The sequence below is a fragment of the Vulpes vulpes genome, chromosome 11, assembly GCF_048418805.1.
Source record: "Vulpes vulpes isolate BD-2025 chromosome 11, VulVul3, whole genome shotgun sequence".
Taxonomy (NCBI): Eukaryota; Metazoa; Chordata; class Mammalia; order Carnivora; family Canidae; genus Vulpes; species Vulpes vulpes.
In genome coordinates this window covers 87,140,650-87,162,342 of record NC_132790.1, presented here as the reverse complement: position 1 = coordinate 87,162,342, position 21,693 = coordinate 87,140,650, and the positions used below count along the sequence as shown (strand labels likewise).

At 44.8% G+C, this 21,693-nt stretch overlaps 1 protein-coding gene across 1 annotated transcript in view; it reads right to left on the bottom strand.

Annotated features, from left to right (window-relative positions):
* Positions 1–21,693, bottom strand: part of CLSTN2 (calsyntenin 2) — a 601,316-nt gene that overhangs the window by 77,758 nt on the left and 501,865 nt on the right. Inside the window, exons 7-8 of the mRNA XM_072726986.1 lie at positions 18,894–19,142; positions 14,077–14,198 (exon numbers count right to left, since the gene is read on the bottom strand). Coding sequence (XP_072583087.1) covers positions 14,077–14,198; positions 18,894–19,142 — 371 coding nt within the window. The remainder of the gene's footprint in view (positions 1–14,076; positions 14,199–18,893; positions 19,143–21,693) is intronic.

The following is a 21,693-nucleotide window of genomic DNA, read 5'->3' as shown; positions in this document are numbered from 1 at the left end:
GATCTGTGGGATCAATGCAGGGTTGGGCCTAGCATTGTCCTCTGTCTTCATCTCAAGCACTGAAGTCAAGATAGTGTTGGAAAGAATGACAACTCATCCCCATTGATAAAGGGGGTGGAAGGCCAGACTATGTTCTATGTGTCTAATTAGCCCAGAAGATTATAAATGGAGGTTGACTGGAAAGCCTCCGCTGGGCTATTCTTAGAAGCGGGTTTGGCTCCTGAAGGTAAAATGGCCAAAAGACCTGGAGGTCAGAGATGAGGAGTCAAGGAAATGCCAAATAAAAATGGGACATTCTTGGTGCAAATGAGGGATCATTTCTGAGATCTTTGTGGATATCCCAATTCATGAATAGTATTTATAATTTCCCTCCTAACCTCTAATTTATGGCTAAAATCACTACTTTTGCAGACCTCTTTATTCACTGCCATGACAAGCATAAACAATTCCAACAAAGAGTGATATTTCTGTTTAAAAAGGGAAAGAGACATACTCTATCCTAGGGAGGCTGATTATACACGATGATACACACAGGCCTGTGACCCCCTAGGACCTTAGGTATACACTGTTTTAAAATTGTCTGCAAGATTTGTTTTAATCAGGTATGGCAAGACACACAGACACTGAATGACTGTCATAAAGGAAGAAGTACTGATACTCACAGATCCCTGGAACTAGAGGCACTACACCACACCACACAGAGCCACATGGGGTGGGGGGTCACCAGGATTGGTCAGAAGGCAGAGGGAGTGAGAGGGAGTAGGATGCTTTATTGTGGTTTTGTGGGAAGGAACAGGCAAAGCTGTAAGCAAGCTGAACAGGTTTAGGATTGGGTAGTCTGAATAATTTCAGCAGGTTAGATGTCCAGTACCTGGCCCTGGGATGATTTAGGGCACAAAGATAGTGTCCTGGTCTGAAGGAGTGCAATAAAAGGAGGCAGATGGAAATATGGACTCAGGATTGGTAGGTTTGCATATCAAGGGCATGCTGGCTGTCAAGTAATTTACTATCTCTAGGAATGAGCTAACACTGCAAGGGAAAGTCCCTCTTTGGGTCCACAAGGCCCCAGGATGTCAAAGCATCAAAATGCAGAAGAAAAAAAAGATCTGACACACACACAGACAGAGTTGATGTCATTGCCTGCAACCTCAAGAGCAGCAAATTCCACCTTGCTTTCTATTCCTGTGACCCTAGGTCACTCACTACATCTCTCGAACTTAATACCTGTTGGCTCCCTTGGTTACTTTCTGAAATCTAAAGCTCAGAATTTTCTCTCTAGGTCCTCTAAGACCCTGTTTCATGGCAAAAAAGCAATCCTATGGTCTTAAATATTGTGTCCAATTCCAATTCAGCATTGCGAGGTCAGATTGGGTCCTCCTTCATCATTCATGCCCACTCTTGAGCACTCACTTTGAGCACCATCTAGAAATTTCAGATTCAAGTTCTCCATTCCTTGCTGTGGCCCATCTACCAATAAATGTTCTTTGCTCTTGTCATGCCTTTGCCCATTTAAAGCAAAAATCTATGTCAAGAAATCTACAACATCCTAAGCTTGCATTTCCTCCCTGTGTATCCCTCTAATTTCATGGTCCTTCACCTAAAGTAGACCTTCCTTCATATGCATCTTCAGCCTATCAGTAAACTTAACACTGTTAGCACTCCACACAAAACATGAGAACCATGGGGCAGTGTAACTCCCCCCTTAATATTTGTTCTATTGTGGTTATGTATTTGACATCTATGTATGTTATATGCCCTCAATACACTGCTAAAATTGTTGAATTAAAAGTCATGGCCTTTTAAAGAAATTAAGAAAGAAGGAAAGAGAGTATTTTATTTGCCCAGATATTTATCATTTTTAATGCTCTCCTTTCCTTCTTAGAGATCTGTTTCCCCAGCTGACACCATTTCCTTGCTCTCTTACACACTGCCTTTGTCATTCTATTGTCTTTTGGTCTCCAACATTTCCAGTAAAATGTCAACTGTATTCATATTGTTTTTCTCCCATACGTCATGTGTTTTTTTCCCCTCCTTTTCTGTGGATGCTTTCAAGATTTTCTCTCTTTGTTTTTTTAACACCTTGGGAATACTGTGATTAGGTGTGGTTTTCTTTGTATTTCCTCAGTTCGAGGCTTGTTTATTTCAGTCAACCTTTAGGTTGATGTTTTATATGAAATTTGGAAACATTTTTAGCCATCGTTTCTTCAATTAATTTTTTTGCACCCCATTCATTCACTCTTGTCCATTGGTTCTTTTCAGACTTTTCTCTCCTCCCCTCTATTCTCTTGCCTCTCTTTCCTTTTCTCTGGCACTATATTTTAAGAAATCTTTCTCCCTTCTTTTTTCTTCATATTGGACAATTTCTTTTGATTTCCTTCCAGTTCATTAATTTCTTCTATCTCCATTCTGCAAAGCCCATCCTTTCGCTTTAGGTTTTGTATTTTTCATTCTAGATTTTACATTTCTGTGTAGTTTCCATTTCTTTGCTGAGATTCCCCATCTGTTCACCCATTATGGCAATCTTTACAGTTTTTGAACATATTTAAAATAGTTGCTTTAAGATTATTTTCTAATTCCTATATCTGTGTCATCTCAGGGTCTGTTTCTCTTGAATGATTTTACCCTAGACCTTTGGTCACATTTTTATGTTTCCTCACATGTCTAATAATTTATATTTCATACTGAGAACTGTGCATTGCGCATTGTAGAAACTCTGGATTTTCTTACATTTCTCCAAGATTATTGATTTTTGTTAAATCACTGAATGATCACCTTATACTTGTAAAGTTTGATCTTATACTATATATGGGTATATTTGTTTAGGTTTACCCTTAATTCTGGGCCAGTCCCTTAATCTTGGCATATAATATTTATTAATATCTTTTCTGGTGTTTTATTGGTAAACTCTACGTGTTTATCTGGCCCTTCAAACTTGGAGGAATTTTAAAATCTGTCTCCTTTGGAGTAGGCAGTAGCTAAAATCTCGACTTAATTTTTCAGTCTTTTCTATTGTTGCTTTTCACTGGGTTCCTCCTGAAGTTTCCCCTGTGTGTACACAGTTCTGGGGTCATCCAAGGACTTAATAGGAATTTGAAGGAATTTATATTCCAATTTTGGGTCTCTTCTTCACTTTCCTCCTCTCTGTTATGAAGCCTGTATTGAAGCTCTTTAGAGTCCAGACAGTGCCAATATCATCTCGTGTCCTCAGAATGGGCCATTTCTCAATTCTTATGTTAATATCTTTATTGAGGCATGATTTACATATCATAAAATTCATCCATTTAAGTGTACTATACAATAATTTATAATAAATTTATAGAGTTGTGCAATGATCATCAAAATCTAGTTTTAGAACATTGCTATCATTCAAAGATATCTGTGCCCATTTACAGCTGATTCCTGCTCTCACCCCAAGCCCTAGAAAACTACTGATGGGCTATCTACAAATTTGCTTTTTTATTGATATTTTATGTAAATGAAATCATGCAATATATAGTCTTTGCTTTCAGTTTAATGTAGCACGATATTTTTGAAATTCATCCATGTCATATGAATCAATAGTCTGTTCCTTTTTATTGCTGAATACAATTCCATATGTGGATATACAACAGGTTATTTATTCATTTACCTGTTAAAGGACATACTTTTTTGTTTTTTCCTGGAAGCTTTTTTCCTTTTTCTCAGTGTTCCTCAGATGATACATCACCAAACTGATACTTAAAGGTCAATGGACTAGTGTTTGGGGACCACAGATAAGGACTTTTTTTAAATTTAATAAGCATGTATTGAACATGTATTTGTGTTAGACACTGTGTTAAAGATTGAAGAAATAACTAAGAATGATATTCTAGTATAGTGGAGGAAATGAACCAACAAATAAGTAAGTGTAAATAAACTATGAAGAACTGCTGTGAGAAAATTCTGGGGCCTCCATGGAAGTGAGGTCAGTTCTCTATTTGCCTGGGGGGGCAGTTTACAGGAGAGTCTTTATCAAATATGTGAGCCTTGAGTATGGTCTGGAAAGATAAATAGGTAATTGTCCACACTGGAAATGACTTGTCTGTCCACGACACACTCTGTTTTATTCTTCAGAGCCATGCAGATAGGTGCCTGCATAGCGTGGTCCCATATGCCTCTGCCTGGGAATCATTTGGAAGGAAAGATTCCCATGAGTTCCTGCTGAGATGGAAAGATGGAGAAATCTAGTGGAGACCTGGAAGATATCCAGTTCTGCCAAGCGATGTAGATACTTCTCAACAAGACAAACACACCATGGAAAAGAACATGGAGCTTTGGAGAATGGTAGACTTGGTCCAATACCTTAAGTAAATTATTTCATCTTTCAGGGCCTCAACTTCAGTATCTATGAAACTGAGATAAGAAATGACTTCAAAAGTAACTGTGTAGTTTAGATTTAATGCATGGAAATCAATGAGTTTAGGAATCGGTCTCTCAAAAATTGCCAGTCTTTTCTCTTTCCCTCACATGTAATATGCATCTAAAGCTACCAGGAGTTAATGCAATCACAAGGCTTATTCCTTTTTATTCCTTTCTATCACAAGACTTCCTTTCTATTTCCTCAAGAAAGCCACCATCTTCTAAGTAAGCAAGGGATGTAGTAGCTGTTTCATAATGAGGCCTTGCTTCCTTCTAAATATGCGCTGATTGTCAAGGTGATGGAAGAGGTTCATTATTTAAAGGCATAATTAAAGGGCACTTCCTTTAGCTAACTAATGAGCAGTAACTGCAGCAATATTTGCATATTTAGACATTAAAGATGGAAACAGATGACTCGTAGGGGATCGGGAGAGAACAGGAAGGTAGGGCAGATTAATCTCACTGCTGGACCTCTAGGGTTATTGCTGTGCAAGACTTCCCCAGAGGAGGGTCTTCCCTGAGAAGTCAGCTCCACTGGCTTCTCTTATTTTATAGGATGAACAGCACTCTCATCACCATGTCTCAGGAGCAAGCTGATCTTTAAAAGATGTTAAATCGTGATTCCTCCTAAGATGAGCTTGGAATGTGCTCCTGGATGGACACCCATGCCCTGTTTTGAAGACTTAGTTATCAGCATGGATATTGGTTCATTCTTGTCATCTTGGGTGTTCACTAAGGTTGTAAACTCTTCCAAGTCAATAATGTGCCTTTTGCCCTCTTGGAGTATGTGTGTTTTAAGGTTATATTTCAGGTTTTTTCCATTTATTAGGTAAGAGATGTGGAAAGCGCCCTGCTATCTCTCCCATTCTTCATCTGTAACCTGGATGGTATGCCTCAACTGCACGGTTTTTATTAGAATTAAAAGAAAGTGCCTGGCACAAGTAAGCAGCGAAGTAATGCTGGTTCAAATTCTTCTCTCATTCCATAGGGACCTCACAGTGACCAGTGCCTTTACCTCATTTCTCTTAAATGAGGGGTTAGCATTAGAATTTGCCAATTTATATTAGCATTCAGCTTTGTCAACTTCTTGTCCTTCCATAGTGTGGAAGTGACAGAGAAAAATAACTTTCCTATAATGAATGCAGACATTTGGGTTTGGTGCCAAGGAGGAGTCTCCCTCCCCTCCCACTGGCATCAATCCCTGAAGCGGCCTGGAAAGATAGGAGCACAGCGCAGCCAGTGTAGTGACTGAGTTAATGTTGCTTCCAAATGGGACTACCCCAAGGCTCAAGCACCTTAATTTATTATTGAAAAGGTGGTTTGATTTACTAGGCATTTTTAATTGTGTTGACATTATTTCTTCTTTTTAACAGTGAAATGAGAGACACTGACTTTAAATATCTATTATGGGATGTCTACTGAAAAAAAATACATCCATTGCCTCTGGGCAGATGTACAGGTCAGGACACAAATAATCATTTCGTGGGAGCAAAAGGAATTGCTAAGCAGCTGCTCATGGGGGAAGAAAGACCAGAGAAGAGCCAGGTCTGCCAGCAAAGGGGGGGAATGGAATGCTAATAGAATTCTTAGCATCTCTGATTAGCTTAAATGTAACAGTTGTATAGCCTTCTACCTCCAGCCCAGATGAGGGAGTAGGGTAGAGGAAGCCAGTGAGACTGTGGCAGAGAAGAGAATGACATTCCAGTAGCTCTGGATTCGATAAGCATTAGGCTTCTCCCCTGGTACAGAATCTTCAGAAGAAAAAGTAAAGAGAATTTTTGGATAATGGAAACCCAAGAAAGCCCTCAGAAATCAGCTCTTGAAGCAAATGGCTCAGGACATACTGATAAATAAGCCTACAATAACCCTCAGCGAGTTTGTGGATGCCATGTCCACAGCAAGACACTGATGGAATGATGTGCTTGTCATCAGATCTCATCGTTGGTTAGGTAGACAATCCACTCATTAATGTGTGGCAGCACTAATCCGAACTTCATCTGGTCTCTTGGTAATTTCCTGTCTGGTCATGGTTCTGCCTTGGGAACTCAGCAGACACCCCTTTCTTCCCAGAGATACCAGCAGGTGCTGTGTCCTAATTTCTTTCTATAGATCAGAGATTTTCCCTGTGCTGCAGGGGTGAGTGAAGCAGAGAGTTCATCGGGGAGGTGGTTCCGGGGGGAGGAAAGAAGAAGTGGGAAGAGTGAGATGGGCAAGGAGGGGACCTTCCAGTGAAGCTGATGACTATGTCTTGGGGCAGAACAGGTACTATCTAGAGAATCTCACTGGTGTACCAGCTTTGTCAACTTCCAGCTTCCAGGTAAGCCTCTGTCAAGAGAGAGGATTTTCTAGGTTTGCTTTAGCATTTCCAGAACCAAGCATAGAGTGCTCAGAGCTTCTTCCCTGAAAGCAGAGAAGGTAGCTTTTCCACTTATAATGGCTGGTGGGGGGGGGGGGGGGGCGGCGGCACTTTAAGTTAGAAGAAGAATATGGTGTTGAGCAGAAGGAAAGGCTAAATCTTCCCCTTGGATGTCCTCCACTAGGGGCTTGTGGGAAGCAAGCTTGCTGGGAAGTGAGGAGCAGGCCACTGATGAGGAGCATTAGGACAGTGCCTTTTCCCCCCTCCCTGCCTCCCTCCTTCCCTCCTAGGGCCACACTTTCTGAGGGGACAGAGGCACCATTCACAGGGCTCAGCAGAGTCTCTGGGTCTGCCTGGAAACCCCAGCCCAGGGTCACTTCAATAAGCTGTGGGGGGTGGCTGCGTCTACGAGCCTGGGGCAGCTCTAGGTCTCCCCAAGGCTCACGAGTGAGATACTAGTTTCCCTTTGCTGCTAGAACAAATCACCACAGACTTGGTAACTTAAAACAGCACAGATTTATTACCTTACAGATTTGGAGGTCAGAAGTCTGAAATGAGTTTCAATGAGCTGTAGTCCTTCTGGAAGCTCTAGTACAGAATCTATTTCTCTCTCTCTCTCTCTTTTTTAGCTCAGAGAGACTGCCACATTCCTTGAGCCAAGGAATGTGGCAGTCTCTCTGAGCTCTGCTTCCTTTGTCACATCTTCTCTGATTTTTATCCTCCTGTCTCCCTCCTGTAAGGACCCTTGTGATTGCATCAGACCCATCTGGACAATCCCTCTATTTTAGGATCTTTAATTTAACCACCCTTTTGTCATGGGAGATAAGATATTCACAAGATTCAAAGATTAGGGGCTGTGCATCTTTGGGAGCCATTACTCTATCTGTGGCAAGTGGCCAACAGGGGGACTAAGGAGTCCCGCTGAGTATGGCATGTGGTGTTCGGTGGTCAGGGCCAGAAGGGCAGCAGGGACCCAGGCCAGGCTGAAAGGCCTCCACGAATGGGGCTTCCAGTGGAGGGAATGTGGCTCAGGCAATAGAATGGATGCTAGCAGCTACCAGCCTGTTGTACCCTCTTGAAAGGAAACAGAACAAACGTACTAACTGTGTCAGAAGTCACCTTTCCAGAGAGTAGAGAATCCACAGTCACTGCACAGGCCCAACCTGAGAGGACCAAGAATGTCCCTGTGGGTGTGAGGACCCTCCTCTGCCATCACCATGAAGCCACGGAAGCCAGCTCTCTGCAGATGTCTAGAAGATGGCAAGAGGCAGGGAGAGGGGCTCTAAGAGAAGGGCTCCTCTGGGGCCCTTATATATTAGCAAGAGAAAGACGAGGGAGAGTAATTGTGACCCTCGCCACATCCATTTTTCATTCAGAACAACCTTGCAAGTTGGCATCTTAGAAAAAGTCATTTGGGATTCCGCCTAAAAGAGGTTCTGGACACTCTTCCCCCCTGTTTAGGACACATGTTCCTAAAGGAACACACGTGTCACTGAAGGCTGGCGTGTGGGCAGGACGGTGAGGGGGCGGCCACTGCGTTGGAGAAAACAGCTAATGCATCCAAGAATAGTCTTGAGCGGCGGAATTAGAGCGCTGACAAAGCCCGATGATTCTGCTCATTAAGAGCACTGGTCTGGACTGGACTAACCGTTCTCCAATTAACTCCTTGGCACTTGGCTATAATAATGATTGAACTAAGCCATGTGACTCCCAGTGTGGCTGGAAGAGCAGATGTGGGCAAACTGACTATGTCGTTCTGACATTCATCCCCACTAGGGATAAAGATTTATTCACTTGCAGCTTCCTGCAGGAGCTTCAGAATTCCATGCAAGAAGAAAGGATCTGACCAGCAGAGGCTCCAGCCCAAGACAAATGGGAGCATTTGGTTCAAATCCCGGCCCCGGCGTTATTCCTGCGGAGACCTGGGCCTGTGCCTTCCTGTCTCACTCATGGAGGAGGAAGGGGAGACCACCACCACCAGGGGCCTGGGTCTGGGGCTCCTGCCCCACTCGCCCCTGCCCCTGCCACCCTGTGTGGGAGGACATACTTGCCTGCCCCTGCCCCTGGAAGCCCAGCACCCTTCTTGGACGGAGGGCGCTGGTACTAGAACAGGAGGGGCTTTCAAAGAACACGTGGGCCTCGTTTAAGAAGATCCACATCTCTCAAATAGACGTGTTATGGTGTGGTTTTTCCTGTGTGGAAATCGGGGAAATTTGTTGTTTTTTTATCGGTAGCCTCAAACTGGTGACCAGAGTATAGAGGTACACTGTAGAACATTTGCTGAGGCTGATGATGTAGACTTTTAAATGAGAAAATTGGGAGATTTTACATAAAAATCTGATTCTAACTTCTGAACCGTTGGAAAGGTAGCCCCAGGCCTGGATTCTCGGATGGTGTAGATCCCTGTGGTGGCTGAGTCTTCAGTGAGGACCCACCTTCACCCAGCCAGGTATCTTCCCTCATTCTCTGCACCCCTAATCACTAGAGTTCCGGCTCCTGCAGGAGCATGCTCTTTAGAGTCTATAAGTGGGCAGGGCCATGAGCTTCCCCAGGGCAGGGCCACATCCCCCCCCCCCCCCTCTCTTTGGTGCCTATCACAAGTTCAGGCACAGAGACAGCAATGACCAACAGTGAGTCTCACTTCAGCATCTTGCACTCATTGCAATTTTTTCAGAGATGCATTTTTTTCTTTGTACGATCTGGGGGCACCTGTTCTCTTGCTGGTCGATTGAGGCTGTCACTCAAGCTGTGTCTTCCAATAAGTGGAACACACTGTAAAACATCAGCAGGTTTCCCTCTGACCACCAGGACGTCCAAAGGGAAGATCATCAGAATTTGTGACAATGAGTCAACCATATCCAAATAATATTAAAGCCGGAAGGGGCTGCAAATTAATAAACCCTTCTTGTGTGAGCTGGCAGCTGGGTGTTCTTCTCTGCTCCTGTCTGGGTTTGCACATGACCAGCTGAAGGCTCGAGGGATTTGCATTTAGCAGATCATGAGTAAAAATCCCATTAAAATGACATCCTCCTCATCATTAGGATCCTGTTAGTGAGGTGCACTGGATTGTCAGGACATTTCCTGGAGCTGCTTGATAATGGACTTACCAATGCAGTCTGTCCACCCTGGCAAAGGCTTTCTGAGGTGTGGGGCAGAGGGGTGGGTTGCTGGAAGCCCGCAGCTCCTCTGTGGCAACTGCCTCCCTCCCCAGACACACACCTGAAGAGCTCTGTGCATATCATACCCTGGTTTTGATGCCCCTGAGCAACACCTGCCGAGTGCTTGAGCTCCTGGCCTGGCCATGGAAGAAAGAAAGGGGAGCCCCTGGTTCTAACGCAGCCTCTGCCACTGGCTCTATTGAATACCTGGCCTGAGCTATATTTACTTAAATTTGATAAATTTTATGAATATCATACTAGCATTATTCACATTTCCCCATCCCTAAATTCTCCTTGAATGACAAAGTTCTTCAACTATAGTCCATTTTTCTGGGGATAAAGTGCAAACTCAATAACATGATATGAAAAGCCTCTTGGAAAAAAAAAAAAAAAAAAAAAAAAAAAAGAAAAGCCTCTTGGGCTTTAACCGACACCTGCTTCTCTAAATATGCATCCTAATACCTGCCAAAGCATTCCCTTTCTGCCCCATCCCTGTGGTCTGCCACACTGGAAACCTCCAGTCTCCTGAAGCTAGATGTGCTGCTCACATCTCTGTCATCTTGGCTGCCTGGCTCCCTATCACCGAGTCCTTGGCACTGTGTTCAGGCAATGTCTCCTCTCAGTGGCTTTTCCAGGCCCTTATTTCCAGGTCCATGTCAGGTGTCTCTAGAATGAGCTCCCACAGACTCCCTACACCTGGTCCCTTGCCTTCTGCCCCAGCACATATCGCATAGGATGTAAACTGTTTCTGTGTTTGCCCCATGATCATGGGTACTTGTATACAGTAGGGGCTTCTGTTTTAGCAGGTGACCCCTCATACCCAGCACAGAGCCAAGTACATAGTTTGTGTTCAGCATAAACTGCTGAATAAACAAATAGATGAAGCCCTGTTAGGTATTAGAACACTTATTATGCTTCTGGGTGGATCAGGAATTTGAATACACATAATAGAATAGACTGGCTTGAATCCTTTCTGGCCAAGGCCAGAAAGTTCTGCAATAATTACAGAGCCACTGGCTGGCAAATCCAGTAAAATCTTTGGAATTAGATATTAAGATAAAGGCTAAGCAACGTTTGAGATCCACAGAGTAAAAAATGGCAAAATTTTATAATTTTAAAATGCTCCATAAAACGAATCAAAAGATCGATTAATCACCAGGAGGTTTTAAAAGGCCCCTGGAGTTTTCTTCTCTCTTTCCCTCTCTCCCTCACATGTCATCTCTCCCTTCTTTTGATCTTCACATCCATTGGCAGTTATGCAAACATTTACTGGGCACCAACTGTGTGCTCAGGGCTCTAATATGCACTAGGAACTGGAGAGAGTAAAATTCAATACTGCCCTCTCAGAGCTCAGCGCAAAGTGATCAGAAAGGCAGGATAAGTGGGCTACTGGGGTACAGTAAGCATTGGGATGGAGTTCTGTATGGAGTCTGGGGAGCACTGGGGGGAGGTAAGCTACTCAGGGAGGTGACCCAGGGTGGCTTCCTGGGGAGGAGACATTATCAAGTGTGTACATTTCTGAATACCAAGTGATTTACATCTAAGAAGCTTCTGGAAGGCTCTGTCTACACAACTGAGTAAGGGAGAAAGAGGTCTGTGGCTTGGTCTATGTGTACCACTGGATTGCTAGTATGCACGTGGCGGAGGTTTCCTATATCCTACCCACTGTGTCTCCTTTCAAAGGGGCTGGCGCTTCTGATCACCAATAAGTAGCCTTTAAGTTTTTTTAATGTTAATTTTTAAAGTAAAGAATGTTATGGACTGAATTATGTTCCCCTCCCCAAATTTATACATTGAAGCATTTACCCCCCAGTGTGACTGTAGAAACAGGAGGTCATAGGGTGGGGCCCTAATCCCATAGGGCCTTATAAGAAGAGGAACAGGTAGGTATCCTAGCATGCAAGCTCTCACTCATTCTCTCTGTCTCTGTGTCTGCCAGGGAGAAGGCGTTGTCTACAGGCCAGGAGGAGGGCCCTCACTGGAGAACTGAATCAGCTGGCACCTTGATCTTGGATGGACTTCCCAGCCCAGAACTGTGAGAAATCAATGGGCTGCGATACTTTGTTATGGCGGCCCCAGCCGACTAAGACAAAGGAGAAGACAAAGTTTGAGCAAAGCAAAGATTTGACACAGTTTCATGGAGTTTCATTAAGACTATAAACATTTTGCATCTCAGTGATAATGCTGATCCTTAAAACTGAGACGTGAAAACATTTTAAATTAGCAAGCTCACCAAAGCAGCAGGATAGCATAATGGAAAGGGCGGGTCCAGGCTGCAGTTCACCGTGTGACCTTGGGCAGGTCACGAGACCGCGGTCCCCTGCCTCATTCCATCCACCGGGCGGGCCCGGGGCAGACGTGAGAGTGAGCCTGGTTACAGAGCTGATGCCGATGAATGAGATCGGAGTAATCTGGAAAGTGTTCAGTGAGCCTCAGCCCCTCCTTAAATTCACCACTTTGGGAACAGATTTCAGAATTCCTAGAGTCATTATATCTTTTTCTATAGAGCCAGAATTCCTTCCTCACCTATTTTTAACTCCAAACCCTGTGACTTCATTTGCCTGTATCAGTACTTCTCAGTCCCATCTTAGCAAATGCTGCAGGGCATCTGTAATTATCCTGGCCAGTACAGCAGTGTTCTTATTAAAACCCCTCACAATATGGAATTTATTTTAATTCATCTCAATTCGTATTATGTATTTAAATATATCCCATATAAGCCATATGGCACGTTAGAAGGTAGCTGAGAGGTTGCCGGGAAATCAAATAAGCAATGTCAAGCTTTCACCATTTCTGCAATACCCAGAATTCCTAATTCAGAGGAACATATACCAATCCAGATGCCACATTTGCAAAACCCCGGGATCCAGCAGGATGGGATTTACTGGGAATAGATCAGGCAATTGCCACTGGGCTTCCTCAAACATCTTTCCATCAGCTTGGCATCCTTGACCTTGTCACGTTGCCTGAAGTCCCAGCATTGAGAGATTCCCTGAGGTTAATGAATCTAGCTTTTAAAGAGCATATGTCTGTGCTTCTGTGTGGATGAAAGGGGGCAGCTATCATTCTGATCTCAATGTAAATGAGTTCCTTCTGGAACACTTCCCAGTAACACTCTCTGAAACCAGCCCTACTGGGGCCTGGGGAGATGCCCATAAGAAAGAGAGAGAAGGAAAAGGATTCTGGAACATTCAGCTCTACACAAGGTGATGCAGGTAGCACACACCGTAAGTTTTAGGGGGAGGAAAGAAGCCTGAGGTCCCCAGAAGTACTCAGAATATGGGTGGGGTACCAGACAGTAAGACCGCAATTTGAATGAGCATCATCTCACCAGGGGCATTAAGCAGACTCGTTCTTCAGTCTCCTTGCCTGTCTGCTGGCCTTCTCCCCCTGGATAGCTGACAACCATTTTTAAAAATTCACATGTGCCTTCCCCTCTACCCCCCCAGTTCAAGTCTAAGTGAAGGCCAACTCTAGGCCTGCTGCAAAGACACTTCCTCAGTGGCACAGCCACCCAGAGAAGTGACGGCCACCTTCATAATCGCGGCCCTGCACAGCCCTTGGAAACAGACACTTCAGAGCTTTTCGCTCAGAGCAGACACTTCATTTGTCATTGACAAATATGACACAAGTAGTGACCTTTGTGATCACAAGTCAGGAGGCTCTGGTGTGAGTCATAGACTTTTGCACTTCAGAAAAGAATGTGCACCGCTCGCAGTGCACTGTGACACTGTTTACTTACAGGTCCTCAGCTCCCCCCCATCCCTTGTTTTCAGCCTGGCAAGGCTGCACCATCACCCAAAGGAGATGACAAAGCATCAAAGAGGAGACACGGGCACTTATGCTATAAAGATGTGCTAACAAAGATCACAAACAGGGCCTGGGGATCAAGAGAACCAGCTTCCCGGGAGCCCAACGTGGAGCAAATGGACAAGATTCATGTATTGGCAGGTCCACCACCTGGCAGGGGTCCCGGCTGGGAAGTGTGGCCTTCCCACCCCCAGCTGGTCTTTAGGGCGGCAGTTTTTATCTTGACTTTAAGATGCTGTGTGGCTCCCTGAGCTGATGTTTCCCAAACTCAGCAGCGAGCAGAACTTTGACGTGCCTCCTCTCTGTCATCACTGGGGCACACCTACCACCCCGCAAAGGGGTGGGCTGGGGTGCGGGGTGAGGTGAGTGCCATACCTGGTCCAGCTTCCAGTGGAACTCTGCGGGGCGGAAGGTGTCCGCCTGGTCGAAGTCCTTGCGCAGGAGGAAGACGAGGCGGCAGTTGTGCACGTACAGGGCGTAGTGATGCCGGTTCATTTCTGAAAAGCAGAAAGAGGAGCGGAGTGGTTATAGTATCCCTGCATCAGTCTCTGCCAGGGGAGTCTTCCCGCGACATCACTGAGCACACCCTCCAGGGGGAAAGGGATGGGCATGGCAGTTTCCCCTTTTATTATCAGATGTAATGAATGTTCTAGAACATGCATGGGGGAGCTCACTGAAATGGAAGAGGAAGATTCAAGAAAACCCACAGCAAAACTTCCGCAGAGAAGCCATTTGGACTTTAAATACCAGCCTAACTTATACTCAGACACCGCGTCAGGCCCAGGATAAAAATTATGTAGCGTTAATGAGTTTTGTTTTGTTTTGTTTGTACAAATACTTCTGGGAGGGTTAAGGGGGCTCTCTGACAATCACGTCAGCTACCCTGGGCTCCTTTAACACAGCTGGTTCCTCCTAGAGTGCTGGCCTTTTGTTTCATTTCATCAGGCTTGACAATGGTGACCACAGAGCAGGTCTCCTTCTCGACCTTATTGTGTGCAGTTAGAGGAAGCGGCTCCATTTGTAGTTGCTAGGAGGAGGGGGCAGGTTGATTTTTCAGCATTAGTCATAGTTCTGTGTCTTTCAAAAGCAATGAATAAATACCTCTCTCCCCATACACAATGGATGGGATGTTTCCCCCCTCTGATACCAAGACTTCCTTTTCTGCTTAGGAAATCTCACATCGTGGGTCCCAGCCATGAAGTCCTGCAGCCACAAGATAACAGCTACTGGCAGGGAGGAGCTGTTCTTTGACCAATACTCAGAGAACTCACATCTATACTACACAGTAGCATACACAAAATCTACTACAAGGCGCATGCTCCATAAATGACAGATGGATGAGCAAGGTGATGTGCCCTTGTAGAAAGAACATGGGCCCTAGCAGTCAGACAGGCTTTGGGCGGAGTTGTATCTCTCCATGATTCTGGGAGAATTCTTTAGTCTCTTAGAGCCTCAGTTTCCATACCTATGGAAACATCCCATGACAGGGATGCCGGATTATCCTAATGAATCATGGGAATAGGACAGGGAGATTGATTTTTGTGTATCCTGTATAAACCTTGAGGTGTGAGTGTGAGGAATCAATACCAATCCCTGGGCTCTGGTTGGCCTCCCTGCCATGGTGATTGGTTCAGGGCCCAGGCCCAAGTCACGCAATGCAGGCTATTCTCTCGGCCACAGGCCTTCTCTCAGGAAAGCGATTCAGTTCAAGCCAGTGATTCAGGAGCTTTCCTGAGTGAGTCCAAAAAAAAAAAACCCTCTCTTTTATCAGAAAGAAAATAGAAGAGATGTTCTCTCTAGAAGTTGTAGTATATAACCAGGATGCATGGAGCTGCTGCAACCATATTTGCTAATAACATGAAATCGATACATATATGGGGGCAGATCTGAGAAATTGCAGAGAAAAGGGCCAAGCCCTTGATCATATTTTGCCTGAAGCTCATAGCTCTGGACATTTTCAGTTACAAAAACTCTAACTTCTCTTTATTATTTTGATTTCGTGGATCATCTGATATCAGCTTGATCTATATTTCCTGTTTCTTATAACTGAAAGCATCTTAATTGATACACTGAGGAAGTATGTGCAAAGCGGTTGCCAGTGTGGCAGGGTTGGCCTGGGCCAATGTCTGGGTGGCCACTCAGCCTTGGGCCTGATAAAATGCCCAAGTCTTCATTATAGGGATTTTATCAAATATTTCTTGTTCCCCTCACAATTGCCCAACTGATTTCCATTATCTATTATCTATTGTCAGAAAAATATAGAAAGAAGGACTTTTTCCCCCTTATTTTTATTTGGAATCAGAAGAGATTGTGAGTGAGGAAGTGGAATGAGAGGAATGAATGGAGGTCTGGAGTATCTTCTAGCTTAGGAAATTTCTCCCTCCCTCTCCCTTTGTTAATCTGGATTCCTGGAGTCACCACCCACAGTGGGGTCACTGGTTTATTTAGGGAGCTAGGGACAGGGTACACTCAGAAACCTGCTTCATTTCTTTTCATGACCCTTGTGTTCTTTGGGGTAGTTAAATGTTTAACAAAAAGAAGCCAGATAAATGAAATAATAAAGCCCCATGACACAATCTTGGATTGTTATGTAATTCATATCTTTAAAGAATATTTTATCATGAAGAGAAATGATCTGGATATAATGTTACATAAAAGAAACAGGGAACATAATGGTATCACATGCATTATAAAAATAGTGAGAATTGTAAGGACATTCTACATATACATAGAAATAAAAATGAGATTTTATTTGGTAATGAAACATGCCAAATGTAATCAGAAAATATCTTTAGGTATTAGGGCTTTAGGGGATTGGTGTATTCTCCTTTATACTCTGTGTTTTTCAGGTTGTCTGATATAAACATGTCTTGAAAAGATGTTTCTGATATATAAAAGCCTAATAAAGCCTTAGTTTATTCCTGATATTTTTTAAATTTAGGGCAAGAAGGTGTTACAGATTTCTTTTTTTTTAGTCAAAGTAGTTAGAGGAACCTTCCCCATCTTCTTTGTGCTGGGGCTGAGCTGCTTACAAGGTGTGGCTCTGTGCCATGACCACAGTGGAAAAGCGCCAGGTGAGCTGCCTCTAGGTGCTGACATGCCTGTGGGGTAGACTGCTTGGGTGACAATGAAGCATCATCTTTAAGGTGGTGGGTTGAGCCAGAGCTGCACAAAAAGTCCCCTAAAAACTCCGACTTCCTGCATTGGGGTGGGGCCCTGGCATGTTTGCTTTTTTACAAGCGTGCCAGGGTTTTCTGCTGTGTAGCATGGTTGAGAACCACTGGTCATCAGAGCATGGGTCTGGATCCTGGGCCCAGAGGAGCTGATCCAATCTTGTTTCTCTGGGTAATTGGCTGTGTTCCCCGGGCCAGCCACTCCACCTTTCATATTTTAACTTCCTCTTCTGTAAGCAAGAACATTCATATCTGTGTGATCTGCCAGGGGTATGTGATACATTGCGGAAAGGACTCTATGTATCTGGCCTTGAACCCCAGCCCATGCTCCTTTGCCTTGGTATGTTCAGCCCTAAGCCATTTTCTCATTGATGCAGGCCCCTGGATTATGATGGGAGCACCTTGCCAGGCGCTGCAAGGACCGGGCTGCGGGGTGATTCCTGAGATTGTGACCTGGACGATCGCTGAGCTCTGAACCCAGTCCCAAACCTCTGTGTGATCTCATGCATGTCTGCAAGGTCCTTCCTGAATGAAGGTCCCAGAAAAACTGATCCTTGTCATAACCGTTCCGACAGACTTACTTTATGTCTAGGGAAAGCTGGGCAACTCTCTCAGTTTCTACATCTGAAAAAAATGTGCTAACATAGATTGTAAGGAGTGATTGCAATCGAAAATGTGGAGTCCTAGGAGTAGCATAATGTGGAATAAAACCAGAAGTAATACGATAGTGACACCATCAAGTAAATAAACTGAGCACTGATTTTATATCTGATGATGAGTGATTTCACGCATTATTTCATGTTTATTTCCCCCATTTTACATATGGGGGAACTGAGGCTCAGAGACATTAGCTACTCCTCAAAGATCACACCTGAGAGTGAAAAGGCTGAGAAATGAACTTTGGGTGTCCAGCAGCAGAGGCTGAGCTGTGAGCCACTCTATCCTGCCTTCTCACTGCAGTATCTGCTGGGGATATTATTTATTTTGGGTATTTTTAAGAAAAGTAGTGCTTGAAATAGGAAATTGCAGAATTATAATTTAAGATAGAATTGTAAAATTTGTATATCTAAATATTTGTGTGTATGTGTGTGCTTGTGTGTGTGTGTGTGTGCACAGGCACATGTGTATGCATGCATGTGTGTGCGTGTGTGCATGTGGGGTGTGGTGACGAGTGTACAGGATTGGAGTTAGCTGGATCTGAGCTTGCGTTTCAGTTCTGATCCTTACTGGCTATATAACTTGGGACAAGTTATTAACCTCTCAGGGATGTTTCTTTATCCTTAAAATGAGAAGTACAATCATGCTTTCCTGAAATTGTAGAGATCTGAGAAACAGTCTAGAATAGTAATATCTAATGCAGATGGCACCTGCCCTGTGTCAGGCACGGTTCTAAAGCTCTACATGCGCATTAAGCCATCTAATCCTGATAAAAGCCCTATGAGGTAGATTATATGTCCATTTTATAGAGGGGGGAAGCGAGGCACAGAGAAGTTAAACAACTTGGCCAGTATCACACAGCCAGTAAGTGGTGGATGCTTTGAACCCCCAAGCTGTGAACTGCCTCGTGCAGGCTCAGCATGGGGAAAACACCTAATGGAAGTTAGCTGCCGGTATTATGTTTGGCAGTGATTTTGAAAATTACCATGACCCTTTCATTGAAAATAAACTTTTGGACATCTTACTACATACAGCATTGTGAAGGTAGAAGTGCTTTGCAGTAAGAATGAAGTCCCCCGGCCCCCCAACTGCCACCTCATGGGTCACAGCTCTAAGTTGCCTCTGGGGAGGCTGGGGTTCTAAAGAACCCGGTTTGAAAGCAACTAGTCCAAGATTTGGCATTCTTTGTGTCTGTGCCTCTTCCCTGGTCCCGCTCTACCCCAAGCCCAGAAAAACTCAGCAGCCAGAAGACCAGAGAGACAAGAGTATTTTCCCAGGATGCCATCATGCTCTTGCTTTTCATCCACATTGTCTGTGTCTGTGTCTGTGCCTAACCAGCTGGGATGTAACGGGCAGACTCACCAGTCTTGTCTGAGTTGCAGAGGATAGTTTCCTTCTCGGCTCTCACACCAGGGCTGGGGCCATGTTTCATCCACATGGTGATGGTGAACTGGTCTGTCAGGTTCTTGGGCACAATCCCATCGGGGATCTTGGCACCTTGTCTGCCATCAAACTTGAAGATCATCTCGCTGCTGTCCACGAGCAGTCCTGCTGTCCAGTTGGTGGCAGCGCTAGGGGATGGCAAGAGGTCAATGATGCCAGAGGAGGCTCCTGCAGGGTAGGGGGGCCAGAAAGAACAAAGGGTTATTTATTCCTCACCGGGTGGGTGTCCTCACCTTCTGTTTTCTGCTCCTGGGTCAGGATGAACTGCTCAATGTATTTACTCAGCAATCTCAGCCAACCTTCCATGAGGTGACTCCGGAAAAGAAGGGCCAAATGCCATCCCTGCCCCTGAATTCCTTATGGTCTTGCAGAGGTGAAGGCATCAGTAACCGACAGACAAAAATGCTGCATGTGACACAACAAGGTGCAACGAACAAGGAGAAAGTACTGGGGGAATTTAGGGAAATGAGAACAGGGGGACTGTTAGCAGGGAAGTTTCCTGAGCACAGAAGGCCAGATTTGGTGTGGATCAATGAATTCATTCATGCATTCATTCATCCATTAACCTATGAGCCATTTATTGAGTACCGACCATGTGCCAAGACCCCTGGTAGGCACTGGTGGTGTAGATGTGAATCAGTACAGTCCCTGAACTGAGGTAGCTCAGAGCCAACAAGTAGACAGACAGCTGACACAGTGTGATCAGGGCTGCGACTGGGGAGATTTCTAGGTCCTGTTGCCATGGGAAGGAGTGTGAGCCACTTTGTACTCACCACGCTTTTTTTTTTTTTAACACAACCATTATGTTTAGGCTGAATGATATGGTGGTCAAGAACATGGGTTCAGAAGTCTGCACACTTGATTTTGATGCCTTGCATGTCCCTTAGCTTTTCTGCCTCTCCAGCTCCTGCTGTGATGTCTCCCTTTCCAGTGGGCTGCAAGGACTGAATAAGAGCCCTCGCTAGAGCCTGCAGCAGCATGCTGGCCATGTGGAGAATACTCACTCCATGTTACCTGTGACTTTATCCTCATTATTATAATTATTATTATTTCTGCTACCACTATGATTCCAGGCTAAGGCACGAGGGCTAAACTTGAAGTAGTGGGAGTGTCACAGGTAGATTCATGTCTTAGGAAGGTCACACCAACAGCTTTGTGGAGGACAGAGCCAAGGTGGGCAGGAGAGGGCAACCTCACAGAGAAGACTGGATGCCTCAGTTCAGAGGACCCTTGGGCATCCTCTGACTTCCCTTGGAAGCTCAAGTACTGCCAGCAGAGCTTTCCATATCTTTATGTCCCAAAGAAGAGTAAGGACTTGGCTCTTTAGGGGAGGATAAGAGACAGGGGCTTCCCAATATTGTTAGGGAGCTAGGGTGTGGCTGGTGCAGGGAGCTAGGGTTCTCCCAGGATGGCACTGACCAGCCAGTCATAAGTGGTGATGGGTTTAATAGACAGTGGTTGTGTGCATTACCTGATCTTTGTCAGAGATCACTGGATTTCCGAATTCTGTATATCAGAGTCTTACCTCACCTAGTATTTGGGTTCCAAAGTCAGCTACCACAAATATCTACAGTTGATATCTACCCTTGAGAATCCTTCAGGAGGGTGCCATATTGAAAACCAATATACTTCTTTGAAAATACTCAACCAGCCAGTTTCCCCTTTAGCCTTGGAGCAGATGATCAAGTCTAGAGTTGAGCATCCATTGGTTTGCAATAGAAAGTTGTGCTATGTGAAAAATAAGTATCCTTAGAGCTAGTTGCCTTGTTTAGTGCTGTGAAAGGCTTGCCCTGGGAGAGGCCTCCAGGAACTGTGGCATCTGGGAGGCCAGGAGATTCCGGTCTGTCAATTCATGATCACCCTACAGCATATGCTTATCAAAGGGAAATGGGGGTGGTGTTGACCGCATTATTTAGATGTGTATGTCTAGGAGTTTTGGGTTGGTGTCACGCCTGATACATAGGAGGCACTCCATTAACATTTCTATTTTATTTTATTTTTATTTTTTTAATTTATGATAGTCACACAGAGAGAGAGAGAGAGAGAGGCAGAGACATAGGCAGAGGGAGAAGCAGGCTCCATGCACCGGGAGCCCGATGTGGGACTCGATCCCTGGTCTCCAGGATCACACCCTGGGCCAAAGGCAGGCGCTAAACCGCTGCGCCACCCAGGGATCCCACTCCATTAACATTTCTAAGTGTCCTTCCTCCCACCCAATGCCTCCATGAGATGCTTGTAGCCATCTATCCGATGCTCAGGTGAGCTTGCCCATGAAGCCTCCTGTCCGTGCCCCACACCTCTCACCAATAGTTATTTGTTCTCATCCCATACCCCTGCAGCCTTGTCTAATATCCATTTTATTTATCTGATAAGCTGATTCACACTAATATTTCAATGACTAACAAAGCTTTAAGGGTTATCACCCTCCAGAGGTATCTGAAAGAAAGAAATCTATCTAGGTGGTAGTAGGTAGAGATTTGGGAGTGGTTTAGGGGTGGGAGATTTGTGGTGTTTTGCAGCAAATTCATTTTCTAGGAACCCCCAGCATAATGCAATTGGTTCTTTGACCCATAGGTAAATTGGGTCTGACACCAGGAGTTGTGTGTCAGGCTCCGAAATTTCAGGTAGTCAGAGAGGTGCAGGCTAAGTGCTCAGGACTCCTGATGGCCAGCTCACGCCAAGGAAGCCAATGCAGTTTAGCAGAGCCAGAGCAAAGGTG